General features: G+C 38.2%; 1 protein-coding gene across 1 annotated transcript in view; it reads right to left on the reverse strand.

The window, feature by feature from the left end:
- Nucleotides 1–27,375, reverse strand: part of NELL2 (neural EGFL like 2) — a 133,331-nt gene that overhangs the window by 62,057 nt on the left and 43,899 nt on the right. Inside the window, exons 10-12 of the mRNA XM_015628578.3 lie at nucleotides 17,751–17,842; nucleotides 14,887–14,989; nucleotides 11,761–11,889 (exon numbers count right to left, since the gene is read on the reverse strand). Of these exons, the coding sequence (XP_015484064.1) occupies nucleotides 11,761–11,889; nucleotides 14,887–14,989; nucleotides 17,751–17,842 (324 nt within the window). The remainder of the gene's footprint in view (nucleotides 1–11,760; nucleotides 11,890–14,886; nucleotides 14,990–17,750; nucleotides 17,843–27,375) is intronic.

The following is a 27,375-nucleotide window of genomic DNA, read 5'->3' on the forward strand; positions in this document are numbered from 1 at the left end:
TAATGCTGTGATGCTAAACATCAACATTCTTAACTCCTGTACTTCGCTCCTGCTTAGGTTGTATGCTTATCCCTCATTTTATCTTTATCATCCCTTATCTTCCCTGTGTCTTTAAATGAACAGGAATTTACCAACTGCATTCATTGACTGGTCCTTTTTTCCCCTCTTTGCACTTTTAGAGGGTAATTTGCCTTCCTGTACCAAACAGTTTGACACGCTGAATATTAGTGATTCTGTAGCAAGTTCCTAATTCCATTCAGTTTTGAAAAAAAGAATTTTCCACAGGTCCTCTGTGTATTGGATTGTGCTGGAGAAGCTGAGGGTAGCTGGCCACCAAATATGAAGGTGTCCACTACAAAAGAATTTCATGGCTGATATATTTTGGCTGGTTTCCTTCCCTTTACCCTGTGAACTCTGCAGCCACGTAAACTCATGCAGGTGTATTAAGGTGCTAGCTTGGAAAAGCTAATCTTGCAACTTCTATGTACATGTGTACTTGCAGAAAGGAGCGTGTATTTACAATGAACACAGTGAGCACACTAAGGCTCCAAACACCTTTTTGGAACCTCATCTAAGAGTGATGATCAACAAGCCTTAAACTATCATAACACTACCACAGCTGGTTTTACACAGAGAGTGAAATAGGGCACAGATCTCCTGACTTACAGATGTTCTGCAGAAACACAAGTATGCAGTTCACAAAAGCAGCCAGCAGTTACAACACATGACTCAGACTCTACAACAAATGATGCAACTTGTGTCTTTCATAATGCCAGTTAACTACATATTAAATTAATTGTGTTGATTCATATTTATGTAACAACATCAGTCTTTAAGTAATTAGAGATCCTATGTTCTCAGAATCAACAGACTGCCTAGAAGCCAGCTCTGGCACCCTCATAAAATTCTACTTAAAAATCAGTGCTTCAGAACCATTAAATAGGACTTTCTGAAAACTATAATGATGATTGCTTTGTCAGGTAAATAGCCACAGGAGACCCAAAATGCCAATGGTTTTCATTTTGCAGGGAGAAACTTAAAGCTCCTTTGATTCAAACCTCCTAATTTAGAAGTGCTCTAAATAAAAGCTTTCACTTTGCCAACATACCACATATTGAGATTTTGAAAAATGTTTTATTTATAATCGTCTTTTTTTTCCAAACATTGCTAGTTCAACTGATACAAAAACTGTTCAGGTTAACTTTGAAGTGTTCATTTGGACAAATCTGATGTACTGTTTTTTTCAAGCCGATTTGCAAAGATATTGCTCACATTTTTTAAATGTTCACTAGAAATTAAAACTCCCACCCAACTCTGTTATTGTTACTATCACAAGATTATATTACATTGGCACCTAAAGACCCTCTACACCATGGACACAGAGCAGATAAGAAGATGCTTTTACAAACAATTTGCAACTTTAATACTAAATAAAGATAATTAATACAAACAAGGGCAAAAGATCAGTCAAATGACAACTAGTCACACAGGGATTGACCATACTAAAACCCTGCAATTCCATTCCCAGTTTGGCATTCCACATGTGAGCTTCATGTACATTAGGTTAAGGTATTACAGATTAAGGAGCATTGAACTAGGGCAGGGAATGAGCCCAACATCTGTTGACTTTCAAAGCTACCAAAATAAAAGCCTTTTCAACCTGTTTACTGGTTGAAAACAATGATGTAGCCTTTTATTCACTTGTCATGGTGTAAGCCCAGTCAGCAGCCAAGCCATAGGCATGCTCGCTCTCCAACCAGTGGGATCAGGGAGAGAACTGGAAGAATAAAAGGTAGAAAACTTGTGGATTGAGATAAGGACACTTTAATAGGGAAAGCAAAAGCGGAGCACACACAAGCAAAGCAAAACCAGGGGTTAATTCCCTGAATTGCAATGGCAGGCAGGTGTTCAGCCAGCTCCAGAAGAGCAGGGCCCCATCACATGTAATGGTTACTGGGGAAGACAAACCCCATTACTCCAAATGTTCCCCTCTCCCTCCTCCTTCCCCACACTGTATCCACTGAGCATGATGTCACACGGTCTGGAATCTCCCTGTGGTCAGTTTGGGTCACCTGTCCTGGCTGTGTCTCCTCCAAACCCCCCTGGCACCCCCAGTCTCCTCCCCAGAGTGGCAGCTCAAAGAGCAGGGAAGTCCTTGGCTCTGTGTAAGCCCTGCTCAGCAAAAACAAAAACATCTTTATTATCACCATGTTCAGCAAAAGTCCAAAACACAGGCCTGTACTAGCCACTGTGAAGAAAATTAACACTACCCCAGCCAAAACAAGCATGCCACCTTTAGATAGAAATGCACAACAGAAAATCTTGTGCATTTCCATATCTAAGAAATCCTACAACGTTTATCCTTATTTCCTTCTGCCAAAAAGCCTCGTTAGCATATTAATGCATATTCAGGTCTTACTGTTCAGCCAGTAAGATACTGAAGTCAGTTCAATAGGATGAATGCACCACTCCAATGGCTCGACACATTCAACAATAAAGACTTGTGTGCTTGAAGTCTGTGATGTGATACTGAGCCACCAGCTGTGATGTACTGACAACAGTGTAGTCATGGAGATCATCAACCTGCTCTATTCCCAGTGGAACAGATAAAAGGGGGACCTCTGGGAAAACTGGTTAGTGCAACAGTGTTTGGAATCTGCACTTCAATGATTTATTTATACTTGCAAAAAACATCAAAAACAGGAAAAAAAACCCTGAAAAACCTGCCTTTCTTTATTCCCCCAAGCAGTCAAAATTTATGCAAAATACATAACTGAAGAAAATGTTCCCTGTATCCCTTCCTCCTGCACCCTAATGTGTTTGCTTCCCCAGAGTAAAATTCCCAGTTATGTTTCACAATCCCATTAATACGAGGAGAACTTGACCTGCAATCTATAAATCATTGTTGACCAAAGCCTCGGACTAACAAACAAAGCCTCTCCTTAGGCCTCCCTATGCATCACTGCCCTTATCCACCACAAAAGCCTGCCAGAACAAATGAGTCTGCTACTAAGTCAGTAATTATCAGCTGATAGGAGAAGAAGCTACTCCCAGAATTGAGGATCCTTTATGGATAGTGTCTACCACCAGAGATCTCCCTGGTCACACTTAGGGACGTATATGGTAGCCATAGATCACTGGTGTTAGACACTATCGAATCTTCTGGGAAGTGCTGGGACTCTTGCAGGATTTTTTGCAACAAATAACATTAACTACCCAGGAAGAAAGGGAACAGGAACACAAAAAGCTTTATTTATAAAAAAACCTATTTCATAAACACATTAAAAATTACCCTGAATAGAAGAGCAGAGTAGGTTAGACCTACAGTATAAAATAAAACTAATAAAACTCCCATGGGTTTTATGTTAATAAAATATGTCTCCACAGCCTATAAATATCAAGCACCACATTTACCTGCTCAAGAGGCTAATGTTTTTTCACCTCTCGCACAACTTCATCAGCACACCTCCATCCTGATTCTGAGGGCTGCACTGGTAAGAGCAAGGGCATCACCACCTCTTTTCCTGTGAATCCTGAGCCTCTCCACTGAGAATCCCAAAGGATGGACACCAGTAACAGTGAGCACAACATAGGCCTTTCAGGCCCTTAGCTTTATCACTAGCAACCTGACTCATACAGAAAGACAAGCAGAGAAAGATTGAGACTCTTCTCTGGGCCCTGACCTAGAAAAAGGGCATCACAAAATCAGCAGATGCTATTCAACAATTAAGGGATTATGAAAATGAACAGTGACCAATCACAGCAATCAATACCATTAAAAAGGTAAATGAGGATTAAAAACCTTTAGAACAAACATAACCTGTTCTGAACCTGGAACAGGATCACAAAGGAAAAGAAGTTCTGCCCATTTACTTTCTCTTGTCATCCTTCCACCAACAAGTCCTACTTTTCTCACTTTCTACCTCTGACATCAAGATTTTCTGCTGTTTTCCTCCTGCAACCACTTTCTACCCAAGTTTAGTCCTGCCTTCAGGTGTTGCTCAGTCCTCCTGTACTCAACCCATCCCTTCACCCATCAGCTATTACTCCTTAAAAGAAAAAGAACAGAACATAACTTTGAAGCAAGATCCCACCAGTTTACCCATCTGTGAAAGTATTGGGCTTTTTTATTTCCACCACCAAACACTACCTTCCCAGCTGCTCAAATGTTTAGTATGCTAAAACTTCCTGGCTCATTGCTTTAATAAAAACATTCCCAGTAGGGTCGCTCACACTTCCTTGACTGTTTCCAAGCTTCTATTCTCTTCAGCTTCCCTTCATTTTCACCTACAGCCTGGTTTCAATATCTTGTGTGTTTTGGTTTCCATAACATCATCTTCTATGTATCTCTTTCTGTGTAAACCCTTTCTCACTTGCTGTCTAAGATGACAAAATATCTTGGGGCCCTGGCACAGCCCTTGCTCCTCCTCCTCCAACTACTATTCCTAGACTCTCCATCACCTGTCAAGCCTATGGTTTAACTACTGCTGTTACCTCCAGTCAGTCACAAAACAACCACTGCACTTTTCTTTGTTTTGTTCTATCAAATCCACTGCAGCAGTTTCTCCAACTGACATATTCCACAAAGGATATAACCATCAACTTCAGTCAAAATTGTGCATTTTTTCACAGTGCCCCACGTTGTTTATTCCAGCTGACAGCACCACCATAGCTGTTATCACACTTACCCTCTATAGATAATTTTCAACTTTTTCTTCTCTTTATATCCTGTGCCTTTGGTGCTACCAACAGCCAGTAAAAAGCCTGGCTCCAACAGCAAAATTATCAAGAGGTAACATGTATACAATCTATGTCCAAAATTGTTTTTTGCTCTTGGGGACTTTTATTATTTTTATTTTTGTCTGTCTTTCTAGACCTGTGTGTCTCTCCTCCTACAAAGAGAAAAGCACTACAATCTAAGGAGTCACAATTAATCTAGCCCTGTGAATCAACTATAAGAACATACCCCTCATACTGAATTAAAGCATACAAAAATTACCTCAAGCATACACAAAGACCAAGAAGAAAAGAGTAAAATAACTTTCCATTATCCCCACGATGCTGGTCCCAAAAAAGAACTTGGTCACTAGCAAGTCATGTAGCAATGCATAGGGAGGGCAAGAAGAATTGGGCAGTGTATATTGATTTTTATTGAATTATTCATAGACCTGTAGAGAAACTGGGTGAGTTGGATTACCACTGTCAGTTAGCAGTCTTGTAAATAAAGTAAGATGTTTTTATAATTTGACTAGACTGGTAAAGCATTAAAAATAAATTTGAACTGTTGGTTCTTCACACAGGGTGTGCTCTTTACTAGCCCATAACTAAACTGCAGAGATAACACATATTGTCCACATCTTGGTGCTTTTCCCTTCATTCTATTTGAAATCTCTGATCTTTGCCTAAGTTCATGATTTCTCTGTCCATCTTCTGCAGCCTGTGAGGAGGCCATCAGGACAAAAAATACATGAAATAAAAGCCAAGCACTCAAGGTCTACATTCCTTGACGAAAGTTCTATATAGCTTTGCAAGGACAAAATTCAACATTACAGCATTTCAGAAATATCATTTTTAACAGTACAAAGAGTTGTTTTTATTTCAACTTGCCCCAGTTTTTGGAAAGGAAGACAGACTGTTGAGATAAAACTGTCCTTGTTAAAACATGCAGGAGGAGATATTGTTCAACAGCTACTTGTGAATGTGAGACTCTTGGAAGAAATTGAAGTCTTTATCTCAGTCTTGTGAAAACATCACTGGACTCCACTCACACGATGTAGATTTAAAAATACATATCACAGGACAATTTTGAAAACAAATACTGTCTGCAATCATGGAATATTTTACTTGGAAAACTGCATCTTCTTACTATTTAATATCTTATAATTAATTCATATAGTTGTGTATACGTGACAAAACAAGTAATTATACACAGTTATTTGTCAGACATGAAAGCATCCCAGGGGGCCTTTCCTTAGGCTCTAAATAACTAGTCTGATACAGTTGCATACTGAGAATAAAAAGGATGTTGTATATGACTAATTAGTCAATTCTGAAAATCAGAACAACTTACTGGCACTCCAGCTCGTGATCCAACCCTCTTCAGCACTGCACTTAGTTAGAAATAGGTCTTTAAATCTGAATGGTAAAATAATATTTTTCCTTTCTTATCTAAGTATGACAACTTCTCATCATTTTGAGCTGTGAATGTCAAGAATTTCAAATACTTGCCACTCATCGTGTTTTTGTTGTTTTGTTCCCTATTTTAAAAGGGTAATAAGGAGCATTAATATGTTTATACAGTGACTACAAATATCTCTTGGGTTCTTCTCAAGATTGTATTGCAACGGTGATTTTAAAACTCCCTATTGGAAGACAGTAAAGACAGTACCTGTAAGCAGTGGTAAAGCCCCCTGTGTGGGTTAGACTGTATTTGGGTCTAAACCATGCAGCATATTCCTGTGAGCTACCTGGTAGATTATTGCCTCTTTCACAGAAGAGTGCTGATATCACAACTCAGGTGTCTCTCAAACTGTGCCAAACTGGTTATGAGTACCATAACAGACACAAACACTGTGGCTGCTATTGCTTTGCACGCTTCATGAAAGAATATTTATTTTAAATTCAGTTTGCCTTAATGCAAGGCATTTCTTTGTTACAACTCTTGGAAATCCAGCCTTTATGCATTGTTAAGACGTGTCACACTTTTAGACTGAGGTTTTAACAGTTACAAAAGAAACCCAACCATTTGGCTGTGGGTACTTTTCACACAGTGAAAGCACCTAATCTTTTCAGTAGTCACCTCCCAGCTAACAGTGAAAACTGGACCAAAAGTAAAATAAGAACAAAACTAGGGCTTTATTTTCTTTTCCCTTTCGCCTGCAGGTCTACTTAATTTGTACAGAAAATTTCACCTCAGTTTCTTATCTGAAGACAAATTACATCCAATGTTTTTATTGCTAGTGGAAAAAGGCTGCTCTCAGTGCAATAAAACCTCTCCTTACCAGATACTAGTAGAAAAGTTTAAAAGAGTTTTCAAGAAGCTCCCTTTATATGATTCGTTTCAGCTGTTTGGTTTTTCTTAATTGTAGTAACATCATTTTCATTTCTGGCTATGGCTGGATGATAGAATCACTCTGAACATAATAAACGTTGCAGTAAATAACATCAAGTAACACTGAATCTCATCCTACAACTGGTACACATACAAACTATCCCACTGAAATTTTATTATCACTATTTATCCCTTATAGGATTTCTTCTCCTCATTACAATCCATGGAAGTCAGATTAATTTTGAAAATGTACTTAATTTGTAATCCAGTAGTTCAAACCAACAAGATTAACAAGATTAACAACAGATTGTACTAATTAGGTATGTGAAAAAGTGCAATATTCATATTGTTGGGGAAGAGGGTTAAATAATGCATTAGTATTTTTAAGCATACACAGGGATAAATTAGTAAATCTTTCCAAACAGAATAATAACACAACTGTGAGCTAAAGGACACCTGATAAGATCTAACCAAGTGTCATTTCTGACATGCTTCAGAAATCTCTGGAAAGAGGCAATTTTTTGTCTAAGACTGCTTACTTCCCCCTCCACTGACAATGATTCCAAATCAAGCCAGCTCATTCAAAAGCAGATTTCTCAACTGAAAACCTTCTCCCCTCGAGGGACAATCATCAGTGAAGCTGATGTAATTCTCAAATCCAGACAAAGTCATTCAGTCTTTGGTCTAATTTCATCTGCTACACTTGAAACTGGGACAAACATGACAACAGCAGAGAAACTAGAAGAGTTAGTGAGGAAAAAGAATGAATTAAAATATAAATGGAAAATTGTTTCACAAAAAAAAATTTTTCTAAGTTAGCTATGTTGTATACTGTGTAAATAGCACAACTGAATTTCCAAATATCAAAAAACAAACATTACTACCCACATACCCATAACATAAATTTGTGATGTGTAGAGGGCTGAACCTGGTCAGCAATTTAGCACCCAGCAATTACTTTCTTGCTCAACCCTTCAATGGGATGGAGTGATTAATGAAAAGAGCAAAAGTGAGAAAAAACACTCATGAGTTGATATAAAGGCCATTTAATAAGTGAAGGGAGATAGGGAAAAAAAAGAACTCAAAATGCTTTCCAGCAGACTGATGTCCAATCAATCTCTGAGAAACAGCCACACTGTACTCCTGTTTTCACTACTGAGAATAACATCACAAACCTAAACCACAGCACCATATAGGCTGCTACAAAGAAATTTACAAAAGAAATTGTCACAGCCAAGATAGATATGGGATGTAAAATAGTCTCTGCATCAGGCAAAATCCTCTTGATAAAGAAGTAAATAACACAGTTTTCTCAGGTCATGTTCTCTCTTGATCTCCACAAAGATTACTGTATTCTCCTGTCTTTTTTTCTTAAGCTTCCTCTGCTCTCTATTTAATCAGCAATCCTTGGCAGTACTTCTGAACTGAAATCAGATTTTGCACAGAGATAGTTAAAATATGCTCCTCTAGATGCATCAGATTACCTTGGAAGCCAAGAGTCACAACCTTTATCCTGAAAAGCCTTTTCAGCATAACTCCACCATCATAAAAGCACTGGGTATTGAACACTCTTTGAAATATATTCCAGAGGGTAATCTTCAATTTGAGAGTACTGCAGATGTGCCCTTGGGAAAAACTAATTCCACGTCACCAGAACACCTGTTTTAGTAAGCTGTTGATGTTAGGTAGGATGCTGTATTAAAAGCAACTACACCTGGGCAGCACAGCATAATCCATACACAACCTGCCCACAAAGTATCTCAATCTGCATAATAGCCTGAGGCAGAAAACAGATTTAAAAGAATTTGGAATATGTTCCATGGAAGGCTTCCATGTATAGCATGCAGATTAAGAAATACCAATTCTTTAAGTATTGCTTTATACAGTACTCTGAGGGAAAGCTAAATGTGATGTAAATATTAACGAATATTATTATAATATAGCAGGAAGTTATCCACCATAAAAGTATCTAGAGACATCACATAGCTTTGGAAAAGCAGTGGTACATCCTAGGACAGAAGCCAAACTCTTCCATCATTCAGGTAAAATTTATGCAGCTTTTCCAGACCCACACTGAAACCAGATTTAAGTGGTTTTATTTTTGTTCTTCTCCTTAAGGAGAAGTTCTGCAAATGGGAGCATCATTACTTCTGTTTGTTCTTTCAATTTTGATAGTGCTAGAGCACAAATCAGGATTGTGTTTAGTGAAACTTGTCTCTAACACAGAGCCAATGACATCCAATTTTGCAGTATATCTGAAGTTTGTGCATTGCAAACACACAAACAGATCTCATATCTATGCCTCTAGCCATTACAAAAAGCCTTCTCTGCAAGGCTTTGTGTTAACTCAACATTTCTATGCCTGGCATTGCTTGCAATTAAAGACAGAATAATAGAAGAGTGAAGAAAGGGCATCCACTGAGAAAGGGAGCTTGGGACCATTCCAGCCTTTCAAGATGAGGCACAGGACTCTGAAAAGACTTGGTGTTACGCTATTGTGCCTTTTGCTGTTAGTTTAGTATATAAAGGAAGAGTTTCTTTCCAGAAATAAAAACCTCTGCTCAAAGAGACATTTGAACTGGAAAAGGGATAAAGTAATAAAAGTACAACTCCGAAGAAACATGGGTATTTTAGTCCCCTGTCCCTTCCACATAAACAATCCTAATGTTTTAATCTGTAGCCTTACTTCCCATCCTTCCAGCACATGACCCTCACAGTCAGTCAGGGATGGACAGCCAGGACCAGGTCTGGAGCTGTGCTCAAACATGGTGCCAGCACTGCAGCTACAGCACAGCAAAGCCAGGCTGGTTTGCCTGTTGAGGCAGCTTCACCTCTGGCAGGGACAATCTCTTGGGAAGTGACCCAATCTCCTGAGCTTTGCTCATGTGAGCACATCTTCCTGGTGCAACTTGCTCCCATGACCTTCGACATGAGCAAATGTTCCTGTATCAGGAACATCAAGTAATAATTCAATGCCTTCAAATGTAACAAGCAAAATTAATATTTTTATGTAAATACCATGTCCCGATCTTTTATTCACTTATGCATGTTCTCTGAAAGAAGTTAAGCAGATTCATAACTACCACCCAGAACCAATGTAATTTGCCCATGCAGAAACAATTGGGCCAAGAAATCTGCTCCAAAAATTGTGATATTGAAATCAGGTACTGCACAAACTAGTAAATCCTCTTATTAGAAGAATGTATCGGCTTCACATATGATAATCTACTGTGTCCTCATCAAACATTTCACCCACAGTGCTGATAATAAAGTTTTTCCTTTTTTTGCTTATGGCATGCCTGAAAAATTACATATAAAGCAACAGACTCTAATGTGAGAGACATGGAGATCACTAAGAAAGTGTAATTTGTTTTTTTGTTTTCATTTGGCAGAGAAACAATAGAGCTGTAGAACAAAAAAACAACTCTTAAAGCCCCTAAATTCATGATCCATTGCTCCAGTGGCTCCCTCAGGTAGGGAATATCTGATGAGTTCCCAGAAACACAGATCCACATCCTAAGCCACAGTAGTTTCCAGGGACTGTGGGATAAAAAGTGGTTGATGCTACAAGTTTCACAGCAGGTCCTGATGTCAGATACCTCCTGGAACATGATGAGGGGCAAGGGATTTGCTTCTATAAGATTTTTAGTTCTTCTTCTCAAAATCAGCTTACATCAGAGGGCTTACCATAAAAATTAAGTAGAGATGTATATAGAGCTGAATTAATTATATGCTCCTTTCCTGAAAACAGCCACAAATTCTCAAAGGCAAGTCTACAGACGAGCATTCCCACTGACACTAATGCAGCTACTAACTCAAGCAAGCTGCAGGCATTAACTTCGGCAGAGTTCAGCCAAAGGAACAATCTTAAAAGGCCTCAATTTATCCCATTTATTGTGCATCACCAGAGAATAATGCAGGTAATTAGGTGGGACTGCAGAGTACCTTAAACTACATCTACTCACAGATGCTTGACTTTCAATGTAATCTGAACAGAACTGCTTATTAGTCAAAGCCCATCCTGCTGCCAACACTTAAGCTTTAGGGTAAGAGTGGCCTGACAGCAAACTGGTGTTTTGTGTTGACAGAATTGGGGTTTTCATGAGCAACAGTTAGCACAAACACTGAGACTGCAGAGGACTTTGTCTTTCACTGCTGGAGCTGCTTCCTTTCACCTGATGATGCTAGATTGTATAGATGATTCTCTTCGGATTAATATCATAATCATAATCAATATCATAATAATTAATATCTTGTTGTACCAATAGAGCAACTCAAATCCTTACTCAGTGTGATTAACAATACTAAAATCTAGTCTATAGCATTTCCTACTTCCTGGAGAGAGAGAATAGGAACATGCAGCAGGGAAAAGAGAAACTAAATGTTACACTAATATTTTTCAAATGGCTGAATTTAGATTGCCCAAGTATCTAAATACCACAAAAAAAGGGCAAATTTTCCTATGGAAGCCTGCTTCTAATTCAAGACCTCAGCCATATTAACTGGTCACCTCCGTGCTGATCAGATTTTTTTAAAATTTTCTTTTAAAGAACTTAATTGGAGTTATTATTTTAGTTGATCAACATGCTGCACATTGTATTGATTCATAAATGGATAGGCATTCGATACAATGAACTCGCTCATCCCACAGGTGATATACATCATAAACAATTTATACAGAAGTGCTAAGCCTGTGTACAAGGCATCACCTTCACAGTAGGCATTGTCCTCTCGAAGGGCTCGGAAGCCATCCCGGCAGCTACAGACTGCTCTGTCCTCTAGGTTTCGGCAGACAGAATGCTCCATACAGTTATGTCCTTCAGTGCAAAAGTCATGGCCTGTACAGAAACAAGCATGATTGAGGGTTAAAAAGAATCCAGGGATTACAAAACATACCTGTCAAAGACAGTCCTATCTTTTTCTCAGTTAGGTCAAAGAATACCTTTCTATTGTCTGTGAGATACAGAAAAATAAATTGTACCAAGCATGAAATGGATGAGAGGAGTAGTAAAGGCCACCAGAACAGACAGTCTTTGGGTCTTCAATTCAATTTCAGGTTATAGCACTGATCTGAAGCAGCTGGATAGGAGGCTTGCTTAAATCCCCTTACTGTCTCCTTGTCATTGTTAATTACTTTTACAGGACATGTCTTAATTATATAGTTCTTGTCATTTTCTTTTTTGTTTGTTTGTACATTTATAAAAGAGCTTAACAGCTTAGACATTCAGCATCTCATTTACTAGTGATATTACTTTTAGCACTTTTTGTTCCCAGGTGTATTTATAAAATCCTTCTATATTTAACCAAAAGTCTTTGATTAACATTGACTTGTTTTCTTTTACTTTCCCCTTATCTCATCCCTCCCTCCACTAAGTGAATACTCTTCCCTTATTGCATCATTCTTTCCATTACAGAGAATTTTATTTTTAAATCTCACCTGTTAGCATCCAAATTTCCTAATTTTTTCTCTTCCATTTTTCCTGAGTGTGGCCATTTTGCACCCTAATTATAAATTTTTAAGGTAATGAAGTTCTTTTCCAGGCTGTAAAATTTAGATTTAACCTTTCAACTCTGTAGGTTTCTATTTAATTTTTTTCTGTTTTCTCTCATGAAATGTAATGATTTGACATTGTTGAACAACATTGGCTGGTTCTAGAAACTGACTTGAAGCTTCCACAGTTCCCAGACCTGTATGTAAAGGTGTGGAGCTTGTCTCCTTCCCTTTTTTCTCATTAATTCTGTTTGTTTCAAGTTTCCTTCTTTCACTGAAGTATTAATTGATCAAGCAGCAGTAGTGCTTTCCAATAATTACTTTCTTCTCTCAAAACCACAGGAGACCTTGGGAACGTGGGCCAGGCTCAGGGAACCAGGACTGGTGTAACAGCAACAGCTCCAGAATGCAAGCTGGCATCAGGCTGCAACACAAGCCTCTTGCAAAATAGCAAAAAGGTATTTTTTGGCAGTAAAGATTATTAGTTTCATCATCCCACCTGGTTCCAATTCATATTTTGCCATAAAAGAGCTTCTAACCCTAACCTCACAGAAGCTTAGTTAAGCAAGGACTCCAAGCAGGACAGTGGCAGCAGAGATGCTTGGAGGTCATGTCAAAGAAGTATTTTGCACCTGGACAGCTCAGGCACAGTATGAAGCAACAGGGATGAAGCAAAAGACAAGGAAGCACAATATCCCATAAAGACAAAATGTTTTAGTACTGAGACCCAATGACATGTTTATGATAGAAACATCACAGACCTGTTGTGATATGACAGACTAATGGTTTTTTTCCTCCTGCTGTGGGTCGTTTCTCTAACCTAAAGATATACTTAGGTAATGTTACTTAGATATTATCATTCACCACAGCTACCACAGTGATGACATCTAACACAGGACTTTATGGAGCTAAACTTTCTACACTTTGACTGTGCTAAAGGGTCTCCAACACCCCTTGATGTCAGCAGAACCATGTGCGTCAAGAGCAACGTCTGGCCATGGCAACATCAACTTTTTGCCTTTTTGCTGCCCTCATTGAATCCTGAGTTCATGGGAAAGCACGAGGCTTACTTCTGGATTTCCTGGCCTGTATTGGATTGCATCAGATTTTGACATTAACAACTAAAATACATGTCATCCAGAAGGCATGAGGGCTTTCATACTGATTATTATTGTTAAGATTGCAACACTCATACAGCAGCTGTATTAGTAAACAAAACACATGCTACTGAATAATAGCCTACAGCAGCTTCTGGTTTAAAGAATAAGCTCCTCACCTCATGAGAAGCCAAGCTAGCATAGTTCAGGGAGGACTGAAAATATTCAGAAAGCAATCAATTGACATATATTAAAATCTTCTAGGTATAACAGGCACAAGAAACATAGAATCCTTTTCTCTAAGCCAGTGAAGATTTTATAGAAAATTATCATTAAAAAATCCTTTTGGGCTGTGACAGACTTGAAGACCTGTCTTAAGTTCTTTTCTTCTACTTTCTTATCGCTCTGCTTGATGCCATTAATCATATCCTTCATGTTTGTGCTGAGCAGCACAGAAATAGCCAGAGCTGCAATCATCACTGATGTCTACCTAAAATCAGTCCAAGAGCCTAACACATTCCTTCATGCCAAGTATCAACACATTCCTCTATGCCAAGTATCAATTTATCTTATTTAGCTGTAGAAGAAACAGATGTAGCTGCTTGAAGATGCAAATGTTAATAGATTTGAAGGTACCAGTGTTAGTCCAGATCAAAAGGGTGGGCCAAGGACTCAGAGCACTTCCTACATCTCCTTTGGCAAGGATCAGACTGGGTGCAATATGCAAAGGTGCACAGCATACAAAAATATTTCCCAAAGTTTCTGCTTATAGATGTAGACTATGTTCAACCCCAGAGAGGTGAACAAGTTACCCAGGTACTTGAACAACTACATAGCACAAACAGTTCTCTGAGAGAGATTTCTCAAAGCACCCCAGAAAGATGCTGGCAAACATGAATATTTCTCCAGTCTATTTAATTTGGACACTGGAGATAGTGAAGGGCAGAAAAATCACTAAATATATATATATATATATATATATTATTTCTTAGACTTTCCACCAAAATTTTGGCTGGAATAAAAACACAAAATCTTGTTTCACAGAATTCACATTACTAAACATTTTACAAACAATTTTCAGATGTCACAGTGCAGTTGTTACTTATTCAGCTTCCAAAGATCTACAGTGATCATTGTGCATAGGACTGTCCTATTCAAAATTATCAGAAAAAAAAAAAAAAGTATTTGTAATCTATAAGAATGAAAGATTACACTGAGCTTATACATATATCCTGATATTACCTTACCTTTACAGACTTTGCAGCAACTGTGAGATAAGGGGATCTGTTGAGATTCTGGGCAGTTCAAAGCTGTACAGCTGTCTTTTGGAATTCTCTGCATTTTGTGGTCCTGTTAAATTGAGGTAATTGATTAATACTGTGAGATAGGAAATAAAGGAAGTTCTAACTTTAGTGGAGTTTCAGCATAATAATGTACAAAAAACCCATGCCTAGGCCAAAATCCAGGTAGCCTCAAAAACCATTTGAGAGGACAACACAGCACAATAGAAGCATCAGGAACTCTCCTATACCCAAACCTTCTCAAGCAAGCAGAAGTATGGCAAAAATTCTCATTCTTCTCTTATCCTAGCTGTCAAGTAATTTGCCTTAGAAGTTTCTCTTAGCAGAAATGCCTGAAAGTGTTACAATTATTTCTCAAAAACTAAGGCAGCAGATTCCAGAGTCAAGGGTCCCCATAATGAATACCCTAAAGAAGCTCGTTATATGTACAGAACGTAAAATCCAGCTTGAACATCTCTGATCTCACTGCTGTGGCAGTAACACTGAAAGCAACTGGCACTGAGTCCCTGTGAGGGAAGAGAGGGTTTCCCAGCTAAGTTTGGATCAGGCATCAGGAAGGGTACAATACTACGAGATGGTATCTAAGTATCTTCAGCACTCGGTGGCTGCAGTATGGCACACAAAATGCTTGCCTTAGCAACCTGGCTACCATGGGTACAGCACCTTTAGGCTCCCTCGGGCCATAAATAATCCATCTTGCAGTGCTCTAGTTATGATAGGGCACAGAAAGAAAACAAGGCAAACAGCAGCATGTTCCTCTATAAGCAATAAAATAAGCAATGTGGTTAAAATAAGACATCAATAAACTCAGGACCCTTGCATTTCTGCATGCAAGAAAAGTGACTAAAACAATGCATATACCATTGCATGTATGTGTGTACTACTATTGTTATTCATCTTGCATTTAATTTTAAATCCTCTTTAAGCATGAAATATAAAGATGAAACATGTACACAACGGCCAATATCAAAATTACTGCTCAAAGTTTCCCTTAAACAATCTTGAGAGAGGAACCAGCTTTAATCTTATAATACAATGAAGCAAATCAGACAGAGATGTGCTGTACACCAGAACAAACAAAACCAAACAATTCCATAAGCTAAATTAACCTTTGATAGAAATAACATCAATTAGGGTAGTCACTTTAAATTCACTTTAATCTTTTATCACCAAAATCACACTTTAATCTTTTATAAACTCTAATTTGGAAGATAATTTTTCATTTACCTATTTATAATATTCAGAGAAGTGCATGCCTACAGCATGCACAACTGCAGCAGACAATAAAACAAAACATGGCACCTTTAATTACATCCATACAAAATGAAAAAATTCCATACATTGCCTTGATAACATCATTGTAAGCCTTCAAGCATGAAACCAGTACCTGTGCCATTCCTATTAATTCCTCTTGACTTGAAGTCATTAATTATATCCTTTTATGAGAACTCTGGTAATAATAATAAAAATAATGCCCATCTATGAATTCCTAACTGACCAAAAAAGTGACAGTATATGGATTTCATGCTCTGAATTATCATTCACAAGGCTGTTCAGCAGAAACTGTGTTTACTTCAGTCCTTGAAAAAGCAACACTTCAGTCAGCCGAAGTTGCTGCTTACTATTTCTACCAAGACAGTGAGGCAGCCTACCAGAAAACAAGTCAAATCAACAAAACACAGACTAGCCCAGCCAACAGAGGCTTTTTTTTTTTAATACAGTACCACAATTGTCAGCAGCAAACAAGGCAACGTCACGTAACTTTTGATCTTTGTTAATTATATCCATTGACTACTCGTAGAATTCATGTCCTGGATGCCATGTTGAAAATAAAAGCTCATAGCCCTAAAAAGCCCCTACAGCTGAATCAAAAATTATTTCTGATCAGCTTCTCCTTTCCATTCTCAAAAGGGTTTCAAAACCCCTACTGCAGGAATTAAGCTCATAAAGATTAAAAACAACAGCAACTAGACAAGAGTTCCCAGCTCTTCTTTGTAAGATAAGCTTTTTTAACAATTGTATGGAAATGTCTGGGATTTCCAGAAACTGGTCTGATGGACAGCTGCATGGCAAGAGGAGTTGCTCATCTCTTTCTCTGCCCCAGAAAAGTGTGTTCAGGTTTTCAACTCCAGCCCACAGCCTGCAGCTCTAGCCAGACAGGTTTTTTTTTTCCCCATCCCCCCCCTGGAGAGACATCCCACAGCTCTCTGCATCAGTTTGTGTAATTCTTAACCCACAGCTGTCCCTGGGGTATATTTTGCCCTTAAAGTGTATTTGTGTCCTGAAGAGCAGCTCTATTCATGCAGCAGGGCAAAACTGACTCAGCATCAGGTATGTTCTGTTTACAAATAAAAACCCCTATCCTACCCCATTTCCATCCCTAGAAATACCAGATACCAGTGTACCAGCTTTTTTCCTTCTTTTTCCTCTAAGAATGATCCAGAATTCCAAACTATGTCCCCATTACATTCGTGTATCTCTTATACCTGAACACATAATTTTGAACAATAACACTGCAGATGGAAACATAAGGTAATCTGCTGCTGTTTCATTACCGATGGTGGGGACGACACCTAGGGAAGAAAGAATGCTGCTTGATTGTCAAGCTGTATCATCAAAGCTAGCAGCTATGCAAAGTAAATTTATTTGCAAAAATTTGATGTGGAACTCAGACAAAATAAACACAGGACCTATTAGATGCATTTTCAGTCACTTCCTAAGGAACACCTGTCTGTATTTCAAAAGTTTCTTCCAGCATGACTGATATTTCTAACATGCAAGAATTTTTATTCCATCAAGAGTATTCTTACCTTGCACTCAAACAGAACACAGTCCCCTGAGCTTGAATACACAGTTTCTCTTTGTCCTTCAAAGTAGGTTCTGCCTTCAAATACACACACCGCTTCAGAGGGAAAAAACAGAACAAAACAACACAACACAGTGATTTTGTATAAATGTGTCGGCACACTGCTTATAGAATTGATATGTTTTCTTAAAGAGAACACCATTTCAAAATTAAAATACTGATTCAGTATAGAGAATACTGCAAGCATATTCTAAACCCATCTACAGGACTCTTGGATATCATAAGAAAATAAATTAGAGGAGAAAAAACCCACAAAGTACCCATAAAAGCACACATAAGTAGAAAGGTGAAGCATGTTGAAGCAATATGAAGTACAGGTAGCTACTGAGATGGTAGAAGAGTACAGAAGAGTTACACCAAGAACGTGTAAGGAGAAAGACTGCCTGCAACACACTTCAGGGGTGCACAGGAAAATGGAGCTGTGAGAGCAGCACCAGTGGCATTAATACATAATTAGCTTCTTGAAGAGGAACGTTTCATGATGAAGGGTGATCACTGAAGCCACATGGTTATTTGTTATCACAGTCCTTTGATGTTTAGTCACCTCACACGGTTATTTAAACATTATGGATTTGTTTAATCTTGATTATCCCAGTTCTTTATCATTACTGCTGAGACATATTCAAGTATATGAATTTTATTGTACTGACATTTAAGTAACTGACTTTTCATGGCTGTATATTTTTTTAGTCCCCAACAAAAACAGGATCAAGTCTCCAATGATCAAATGGCAGACGGATGTCACTAGGATCGGTGTTTGTCGTACCATGGCCTTGGTGCCATTCCTGCCCCCTGGCAGCACCAGGTTTTACAACAGCATGCTGACACAGCTTGTACTGGATTGCTCACTAAAGCTCCTATTCAGTGTTTAAGACTTGCATAAAACATCTTCACAGCAAACTGTCTTGCCTTTTTTTTTTTTATTTAATGGTTCCATTACTGCAATTACATTATGCAAAGTATAAAGGCTGAGTAACATAACTGCTAGGTACAGAAAATCAGATGTCTGTCTCTGTTGCTTAGGACACAGTCAAGGCTCATCAAGTAAGCATAATCATGAAATAACAGGAGTAGGTTACAACTTTCAAGTTCCAGATTACATGTTAGAGGTCTAATTTGCTAATCATTGATTTAGAGATGCAAATCAATTATCCTTTCACAGAGAGATTTATCTATTCTGTTTAAATAGACCATAATTTGTAGACAATATAAAAATATCTAAAAGTACAAGACTTTTCATTTTATTTATTTTTTAGTTTGAATGACCTCTATGAATTATTCCTTTTATTTTCATTTCTACTTTACTTTTCATTTTTAACTTGTCGCTCTTTCTTATTACTTGGTCAGCATGTAAAAAGTCTTGGAACTGATGAAAAATAAGTAATGGGTATAGCAGGAAAAAAAGGGTTTTTGAAATTCAGAAATATTAGTTATTATGTTATAAAATATAAACTATCTTGTGTGATAAAAGCATCCAAAGTGTTCTCCCAGTCCTTATCTCAACTCACATATCCTTTGTTACATTTTCTCTTCCCTGTACAGCTGTGGAGGGGAGTGAGAGAGCAGCTTTGGGGGGTGCCTGGAGTTCAGCCAGAGTCATCTCACTACACCCAGAGTGTGTGATTCACAAAGAGTCATAAAAGCTCAACACTGTGTCTCTTTCCTCTCCCCAAAACAAGCTCTTCTAGAAGTACATGAAATAATTCTATATACTTCTTTACCAGGGACTAGCAGATCTTGAATCTAGGCAAGACAAGTCAATCATCCAGTCATACATATCACCTCCTGTGCATTACAGGCCATGACACAAAACTGAAATATTCAAATATTCAGCCCTTCCCTTGCCCCATATATTTCAAGTTCCTAAGGACTACACGTGACAGGAAAAAATGCAGTATAGCAATGCCTGAGGATCACACAATGGTAACGAACTGTTAACACATCCTCATGTTCCCAACAGGCAGACTATGACTGTTCACAGAAATGGCAAAAGATATCAAAATTGCTGTCATTCTATCTTAGAAGAAAATATGTCCACTAAATCCAGTCTCCTTATTAATGGCAACGAAATTGATTCTTCAAAGAAACAGAAAATAATATACACAGAAGCAGCATCAAAAGAACACATCAACCTAGTGTGAAATCATAAAACCAGTTTTTAATTTCACCAACAGGCTTTGGAAGTCTTTGCATATGAAACCATTCTAATCAGTGACACTATCACAAATACTTGATTTCAACAAGAAAATCAGTTCTTCTCCGTAAAGTCTTGGAAATAAGAAGAACTTAGAAATTCTGGGTCTGTGAGAGATGGCTCTGCCCAGATGGCCCTTGACCCTTTCCCATGTATCTTCACACACCCAAAGATTGTTCCTCAAAGGTTAGAACATGGCAGCAGAGTGTATGTTTAAAGCCTGTCTGGGTGCCAGAAATTTCAAGCACAGTTCACATGCCCACCTCCACAACCACAACACTTGCCCATCATGCAGCTAAGAAAATTATCTCTCATCCATTGAGCTCCCCTAAATAAACAATCCGAGCATTTTGCTGCAGCCTTGTCAGCAAGGTTATAATGCCTCCAGGTATCAGGGACCTGTCTATATAGAATGATCAAACTATGAGAAAAGAGAGAAAATCCAACAAATAACTGCCCAATCAAAAAGAATTAATTGAAACTGAATTGAAAACCTGTTAAACTGAATAACCTAAGCACAAGCTTAAGCATGTCTTATGGACTGCTGCTCTCACTGACAACATTCAAAAGGGATATTTCTTCTTAAAATCATTGAACAGTAATACTTTCCTACTAGTGTTCTCTAATACATGAAGGATCCTGTCATATTTGGGCATCTTCTTCCAAAGGATGCACTGAAGCTCTAATTTGGAGTACTACCATTTGGTTTTTTTTCTTCTCAACCATGGCAAAAACACACAGGCACTTCATCCACACCAGTACCACTGGCTCCGTATTTACTTACCATGACAGGCACTGGTGGTTTCAGCAATGGTATAAGTTTGCCAGTGCACACTGTCTTTTCTTCTCCCAATGCTGCCACAAATGCCTCTTTTGCCCACTCTCTTGCCAGCCCACTCCCACTGCCCACTGAGGAGGCATCCTGGCAAACAGTAAAGGGCAGATCTGCACCAGGCTACCTGGAGGCTTCTAAAAAATTTGTCTGGTTAGGTGAATATTAAGCACACTTGAAAAGATTTCTAGAAAGACAAATCCACTAACTTTTTTCTGCGCATCTTTCATCCTAAGACATTGGCACCCAGATCCCAGGCAAGAACAGAATGTTCCTCCTGCCTCCTGACAGCAACTGTCACAGGCAGTAAACATCCCATGATGCTGGTGACTCCTGTCTTTATTTTCCTCCAGAAATAAAAATGTTTCAGCAACATGAACATCTGGACTAGAACTGTGTAATTGGAAAAGTCCAGTGAAGATTTAATTTCTGCTTGGCTAGATGCTTCCCTGGATATTTTGATTAGTTTGTGATTGGTATCTCTCTGGGGAAGCGTATCATCCTTCATCTTCCTAAATCCTTTCATTCAATAGACTGAGTCACAGTCAAGACATTACCCGATGATTAGTTGTTCCAGATCTTGATAGTTATTGCCTATGTAGGATTTCATCTACAGCTGAATTACATCAACCACTTCCTCTTCCCATCCAACTTCCACATTCCCCCAGTAGCTAAAATAATATATATTGTTCAGAACACAGGTTTCTAAGAAGATGAAACGGGAAGCCTACAAAACCGCTTACAAGTTTGACTACTCTTTATGTATTTGTATGCATAAAGTGATCAAATATTACATTGGTAAGCATCTGGGAAAAAAATTATTAGCAAGGCCTGCTTATATTTACATTGCTGTATTAATAATGCAACTACCCTTTAGTATTATTTAACACACTGTGATGACATGGAATCTTCTCCATGTTCCTCTAGCAGAAGGAATCTTTCAGGAGCCCATTTGCTGTTGTGTTTGTTCAATGAATTATCAACAGTTTGTTAAACCATCCCTTCTCTTCCACAATCCATTCTTCTTCCCACTGGCCTCCAAATGACACTTTGCTTTTGTATTATTATAACTGTCAATGCAAAATGCATGACTCAGTGAACTCCTGCCTTCCATTCACTGAGTTCTCAGGATGCCAAGTAGTACATTTTCTCATTTCTGCATTTATCACCTTCACTGTCTAGATTGCACATGCCTTCCCCTGAGGAATGTACATGTCCATGTACACTTCCCTGTGGTATCTCAGCTAGTTTGGATTCAGACTTATCACCAAGGGAAAGCAGAAAGTTTAGCACATTGGTCAACTCCTCTAACCACTTTAATTTCTTGTATTCACGACTGCCCAATGAGCTAGAACTTGCAGTTTTGTGAAATTTGTCAGTAATTATGAGTGGACAACCTAAAAACTGGTAATTAAGCCTAAGTTGCCTCATTACTTGTTCATTTATGTTGGTCAGCTGGCAGGGATAAAACTCACCCAAAATTATCTCACACAAAAAAAAGCCTCAAACCTGTCTCATTCACTTAGTTTTCCTACCTCATCTTTGGAATCTCTTTGATTACATTTTCTACTGTTCAGAGATTAAGGCCTAGGCATTGTGTAAATCCCATTAATCCTACTTTGCAAGCATACATAGTGCAAAACCACAGTGTGTTTTTATCCTTAGAAGTACACACAGAGATAATCATCACCTTCCCTGAATTTCTTTCTTTTGACAGCCACATCATTACTAGGCATGGCTCTCACCCCTTTCTCATTTATCTTTGCAGAGATTTGAACATTATTTCTCCTTTGCTCATTTTCTGGAAAGCACAAACTTCTCTGTTACTGCAGTCAGTGAGGCTGCAGACTTACTTCATTTCATGCCATCTCCCTCAACAATTCAAAGTTATTCCAAATTTCAAGCTGAAAAATATATTGCAATTTTTTCCAGTCTGCTGAAAATCTGCATATATCTGCTTCTGCTTCCTCAGCTAAAAAAAAAGAAAAATGGATTTGAAATCTTATCATGACAAGGAATCAATTACTATTTGTGTCTTACTTCTCATTAGCTGGAAAAGCTAAATGTTTACATTTAAATTTAAAACACAAAGTCATTTTTCTACACTAGTCTTAGAATAAACTTAAGAGTATCTATAGTGTGAAGCACCTCCAACAACACCAACAGGCTGTTTAGTCACACTGGCAAAAAGTCAATCTGAAATCCTAAATTCCTTCCCCTACCTCTTGTGTTCCTTATATTTCCATCAACTGCTACCAGGAAATTGCATAATTCATCTAACCTATGCGGTGGTGTTGAGAAGTCTTCTATAGAATTCATCTGAATCCTGGAATACAGGCTCCTTGAGTCATCCTTAAAGACTAAAGAGGTAATCTGAGCACCGAAAAAGCAGTGAAAACATGACTTAAAACTCTATTGGTAGCCGTTCAACTGAGACAAATAGACCTAACAGGTGAGTAAAACTTTTAAGTAGGCTGTCAGACAGGGGAGTCTAGGAAAGAGCCTACAGCTAGTCAAAGACAAGGGACACTAACTGCACAAATCGAGGTATCTCTTGGTAAGCAAAGATCCAAACTGGACCATGTGTTTGATGACAGCTTCCCCTAAAAAGGGCATTACTGCTATTCACAATGCAACTTCAGCTTGGTTAAACAGAGCAGCCAAAACAGTTCTACTGAACGACATGTAAAATTTTTGCTTTAGTGCAATGGATCATATTCTTTCTGCTTGTTAAAGAGAACTGAAATATTTTGGCCTACAAACATAGTATTTTAAAAGCTTGGGCTTGCCTAATGTGAACAAAATGCTCACCCATTTTATGAAAAATTCACTGTGTTGACAATCCAATACTCAAATAATTTTCACAGCAAAACATCAAACTATAAAATCAGACACCTTAGACAAAAGCCTTAGAGGGTGTCAAGAGAAGAAAAGCAATTGAGGTTAATATTAATTAAATGACAACTGTATTAAAGTTATATTAAAGGTTTAGAAATAGGATAACAGTCTGACAGACCAAGACAACTCCAATGCAAATATTACAGGTCTGCTTAATCCCCATAAAGATGGGATTAGACATTATCTGATAGATTCCTTATGTCAGCTACCTGCAACACCGGTGACATAGCTATATTTAGTGAAGGTGCAAATAGATATTTTATCAAATGCTGACAGGGAAATTTGTACTTTGTTCCATCTTTTCTCAGCTGGACTGCTGGGCAAGTTGTAAAAGATATTTTTCTGAAAACTTTGTTAAGAGAAAAATAGCAGAGCTGGAAAACTAAACACCTCCCTAGAACACCTTATGCTCCAAGACATGCTTAAACTCACCCATACACCCATCAGAATGCCTCAAGTCACAGGCATTCCCATGCAAGATGAAATTAAATGAACTGATTCAGATTGAGTATTAAGAATTTATGAAATTAATGAAAAACTGCTAAAGACTTGCACACTTTCGAGTCAGTATTTTGAAATCTGTGAGAGCTAAACAGATATCACCACGCAGCATTAATTTACTACATAAAAAGAGGCTTGTGTTCTCCATTGCCATAAGATGAAACCATCCATGGACATGACATGGATACGAAGACACACACCTACTGCTGCAGCTGTGCTTACAGGGTGTTACTGCTACTCTGCTCCCCAGGGACTTCAAATGGGCAAAAAAAGGGAAATAATACATTTTATTCATTAGGATATTTTGCCCAGATTTCCCATAAAGAAAAAGACAGGGCACCAATCATGCATAATTTTAAAAGACACATTTTTTCCATGTGACTACTGAGACCTTGGCTTTCTGCATCTTTGTGGACACAGATCACATGAACATGTTCAGTAAAAGGCAAGTGCCTCTGAGCAGAAGAATTTTCCCAGATTTAGACAGTTTAATTTGACAGCATTAAAAAATATCCTATACAAGCTCTGCCATCATATATTCAGGCATTTATTAGGGTAGAAAAACTTGGAAGTGATGTTTAGTTTCCACGCTCCCAAGTCAAAGGTTCCACACAGCTTCTGTTCCAGAAATTCACTGCTACCTCCAACAGTTTGGAGGTTTCTTACCAACAGCTTGCCATATCAAGCACTCACAGACTAAAGTCATATTTAAGCAACTATCAGGGACCCTACTGATGCTTCCACTCTCAATCAGAATCTCCTTGATCCAGAAAGGTTTCCACAGATGTTTTAGCTAGAAATTCTGCACTGTGACTTCGCTGCACACACCTCCCTAGTGAAGACACAGCATCCTGTGACCTGGCATCCATCTCACTGTATCTACTTTCCTCTCAGATCCATGTGTTTTCCCTTCTCCTGTGAACAGCAGCCCCTGGTTAAGTTGGCTGTTTCAGCAATACTCACGTTTGCCTTCTCGGCGCAGGCCAGTCTAATGTGCTCAGACATTCCCAGGAGTGGAGCACCACACCCATTGCTGTTGTTAGATCTCACTTTGAAAGGACCTGCATCTACCTCTGTACAGCAACTGACAGGGTTTCATGCTCCCACCTCTTCTTCCATCCACTTCTGTTCCCACATAAGGAATCTGCCAATCCTTCCATCCCTCCCTTCAGCCAGAATGACAGGATTAGTTGGCATAATCACAAACACTCCAGATAACTGTATTTAACATTCTTAAGCTAAGTCCTTAGCATTAGTTCAGCAAAAGGTTTTTAACACAGACAGCAGTGTAAACACATTTTTGGAAATCTTGATTAAAATTGGCTACATGAACTGGCTTTCTAATTATTTTATATACTCACTCCCAATGTTCATTATCTAATAATATTTAGCCAAAAACTAACATTAAAAAATCAGATATTACCAATAGTTTTGGAAATTTTCAAAAGACAACTTTTAAAAGAAACCAATGTACATCTAACATGCTGTTACTCAAGGTTAGAAATAACTATTATCCATTGTACATTCCCAAACAGTACAATACTTCATGCCTAAAGTCAGTTCAGGATTTGAAATAATTAAAAATTTAAAAGCAGCTGGAGCAGATGTTCACAGATTCTGCTATGTCACAGCTAATTTCTCCCAACTGTATCTATTGATATGCTGATTCATCATGGAAAACCAGTAAACTGGAGTTCATAACAACTGTTAACGTAACTACTCCTTTAGTCTTTGGGAACTACATTAGTGAAAGAAAGCTTTACAGTCACTGATAATTTAAAAGAATCATATCTATTAATACTCCTATTGTCCTTAGAAGGACCTTTCCAGACATTAGACAGACTTCACACACTGTGCAATTAAGTCTGCTTATCTGTATGGAGTTGTATTCAACTCCAGCTGAGCTTCAGCTGCAGCAATTTTCTCCCTGCAGTGGCAAGCAGCCTCTCCCTATTCCTCCCATGTCAGCTGACCTTGCTTCCACTGGGCATATACCCTCCTTCTTTGCCTTAGCTTCATCCAAAAGAAGATCCCTTTTCAGTCAAGCTGACCTTCTGCCTCATCTACTTGACTTCCAACATTTTGGAATTGCCTGCTCCTGTGCTCTTGAAAGAGGGTGTTTAAAAAGTGACTAGCACTGATAGAACCAGTGATTCCCCAAGGATGTGATTCCCTTATTAATTTGTATGTCTATTTTAGCTTTCTACTTCTAAAATGTCTTCATTTATTCCCATGTTTCTTCACAGAAACTCACCAGCAGAATACTGCAAAATAAGTAAAATGAAAAACATGTGGTTACAGGCTTACATGGTACTACCAACTCTATTCATCAAGAGTCACAGAAGACAGTGGACAACATTTAAGCATCTTCAAGTCATGCACCACTACTATTAAGAAGCCTGCCCGAGAAATTCACAACAACCATATGCAAGATTGTTATCTCCTCTATGCTATGCTCAGATTTGATTGCTCTTTTAGATGCCTGGAGGATCTACAAGGTTTCTAGATAAAGCAAGATGAAAACATCTACAAAGCCCCCCTTTACAAGCCTGTGAAATTTGCCTAGAGAAGAATACTGCACTTTAGTCAATATGCATATAACCTAAAGAGACATCTTAAGGAAACAACACCTAAATTTACATGTCTTTGTCAAAGTAATAATAACATAGAGAGAAGCATGGCTGTTCATCTTCCCAACCTTCAAAGTATTCAAAGTGCTCCCTTACTAGAAAAGTAAGTATGTGCCTATTTTCCAGATGAGTCAAGCATATTTACTTGCTTTGATTTCAGGATGGGGGGCAGGAAAAAAAATCTTCCAACTGAAACCAGGTGTTTTCTGAACCAATTTATTGTGTCAAACACTAATGTCACTAATTCTAACACTAATTCTAATTCTAACACTACTATATATGTATACACTGGACATAAGAAAAAAAACCTAACCTAATAATATCTTCAATTTTTTTTCATCTTTTAGGAAAAAAAGTTCTAGATGTAAAATAATGTCAAGGGATTTTAACCAAATGTCACGAATTAAAATGAAATAGAGGAAACAGTCAAAATTATACTTGAAAATAATTTAAAGCAAGAAGGGGAAAACCAGAACTTTCATTTACAATCAGAAACTTACACAAATAATTTCAG

This window comes from Parus major, chromosome 1A, assembly GCF_001522545.3.
Source record: "Parus major isolate Abel chromosome 1A, Parus_major1.1, whole genome shotgun sequence".
Classification (NCBI taxonomy): domain Eukaryota; kingdom Metazoa; phylum Chordata; class Aves; order Passeriformes; family Paridae; genus Parus; species Parus major.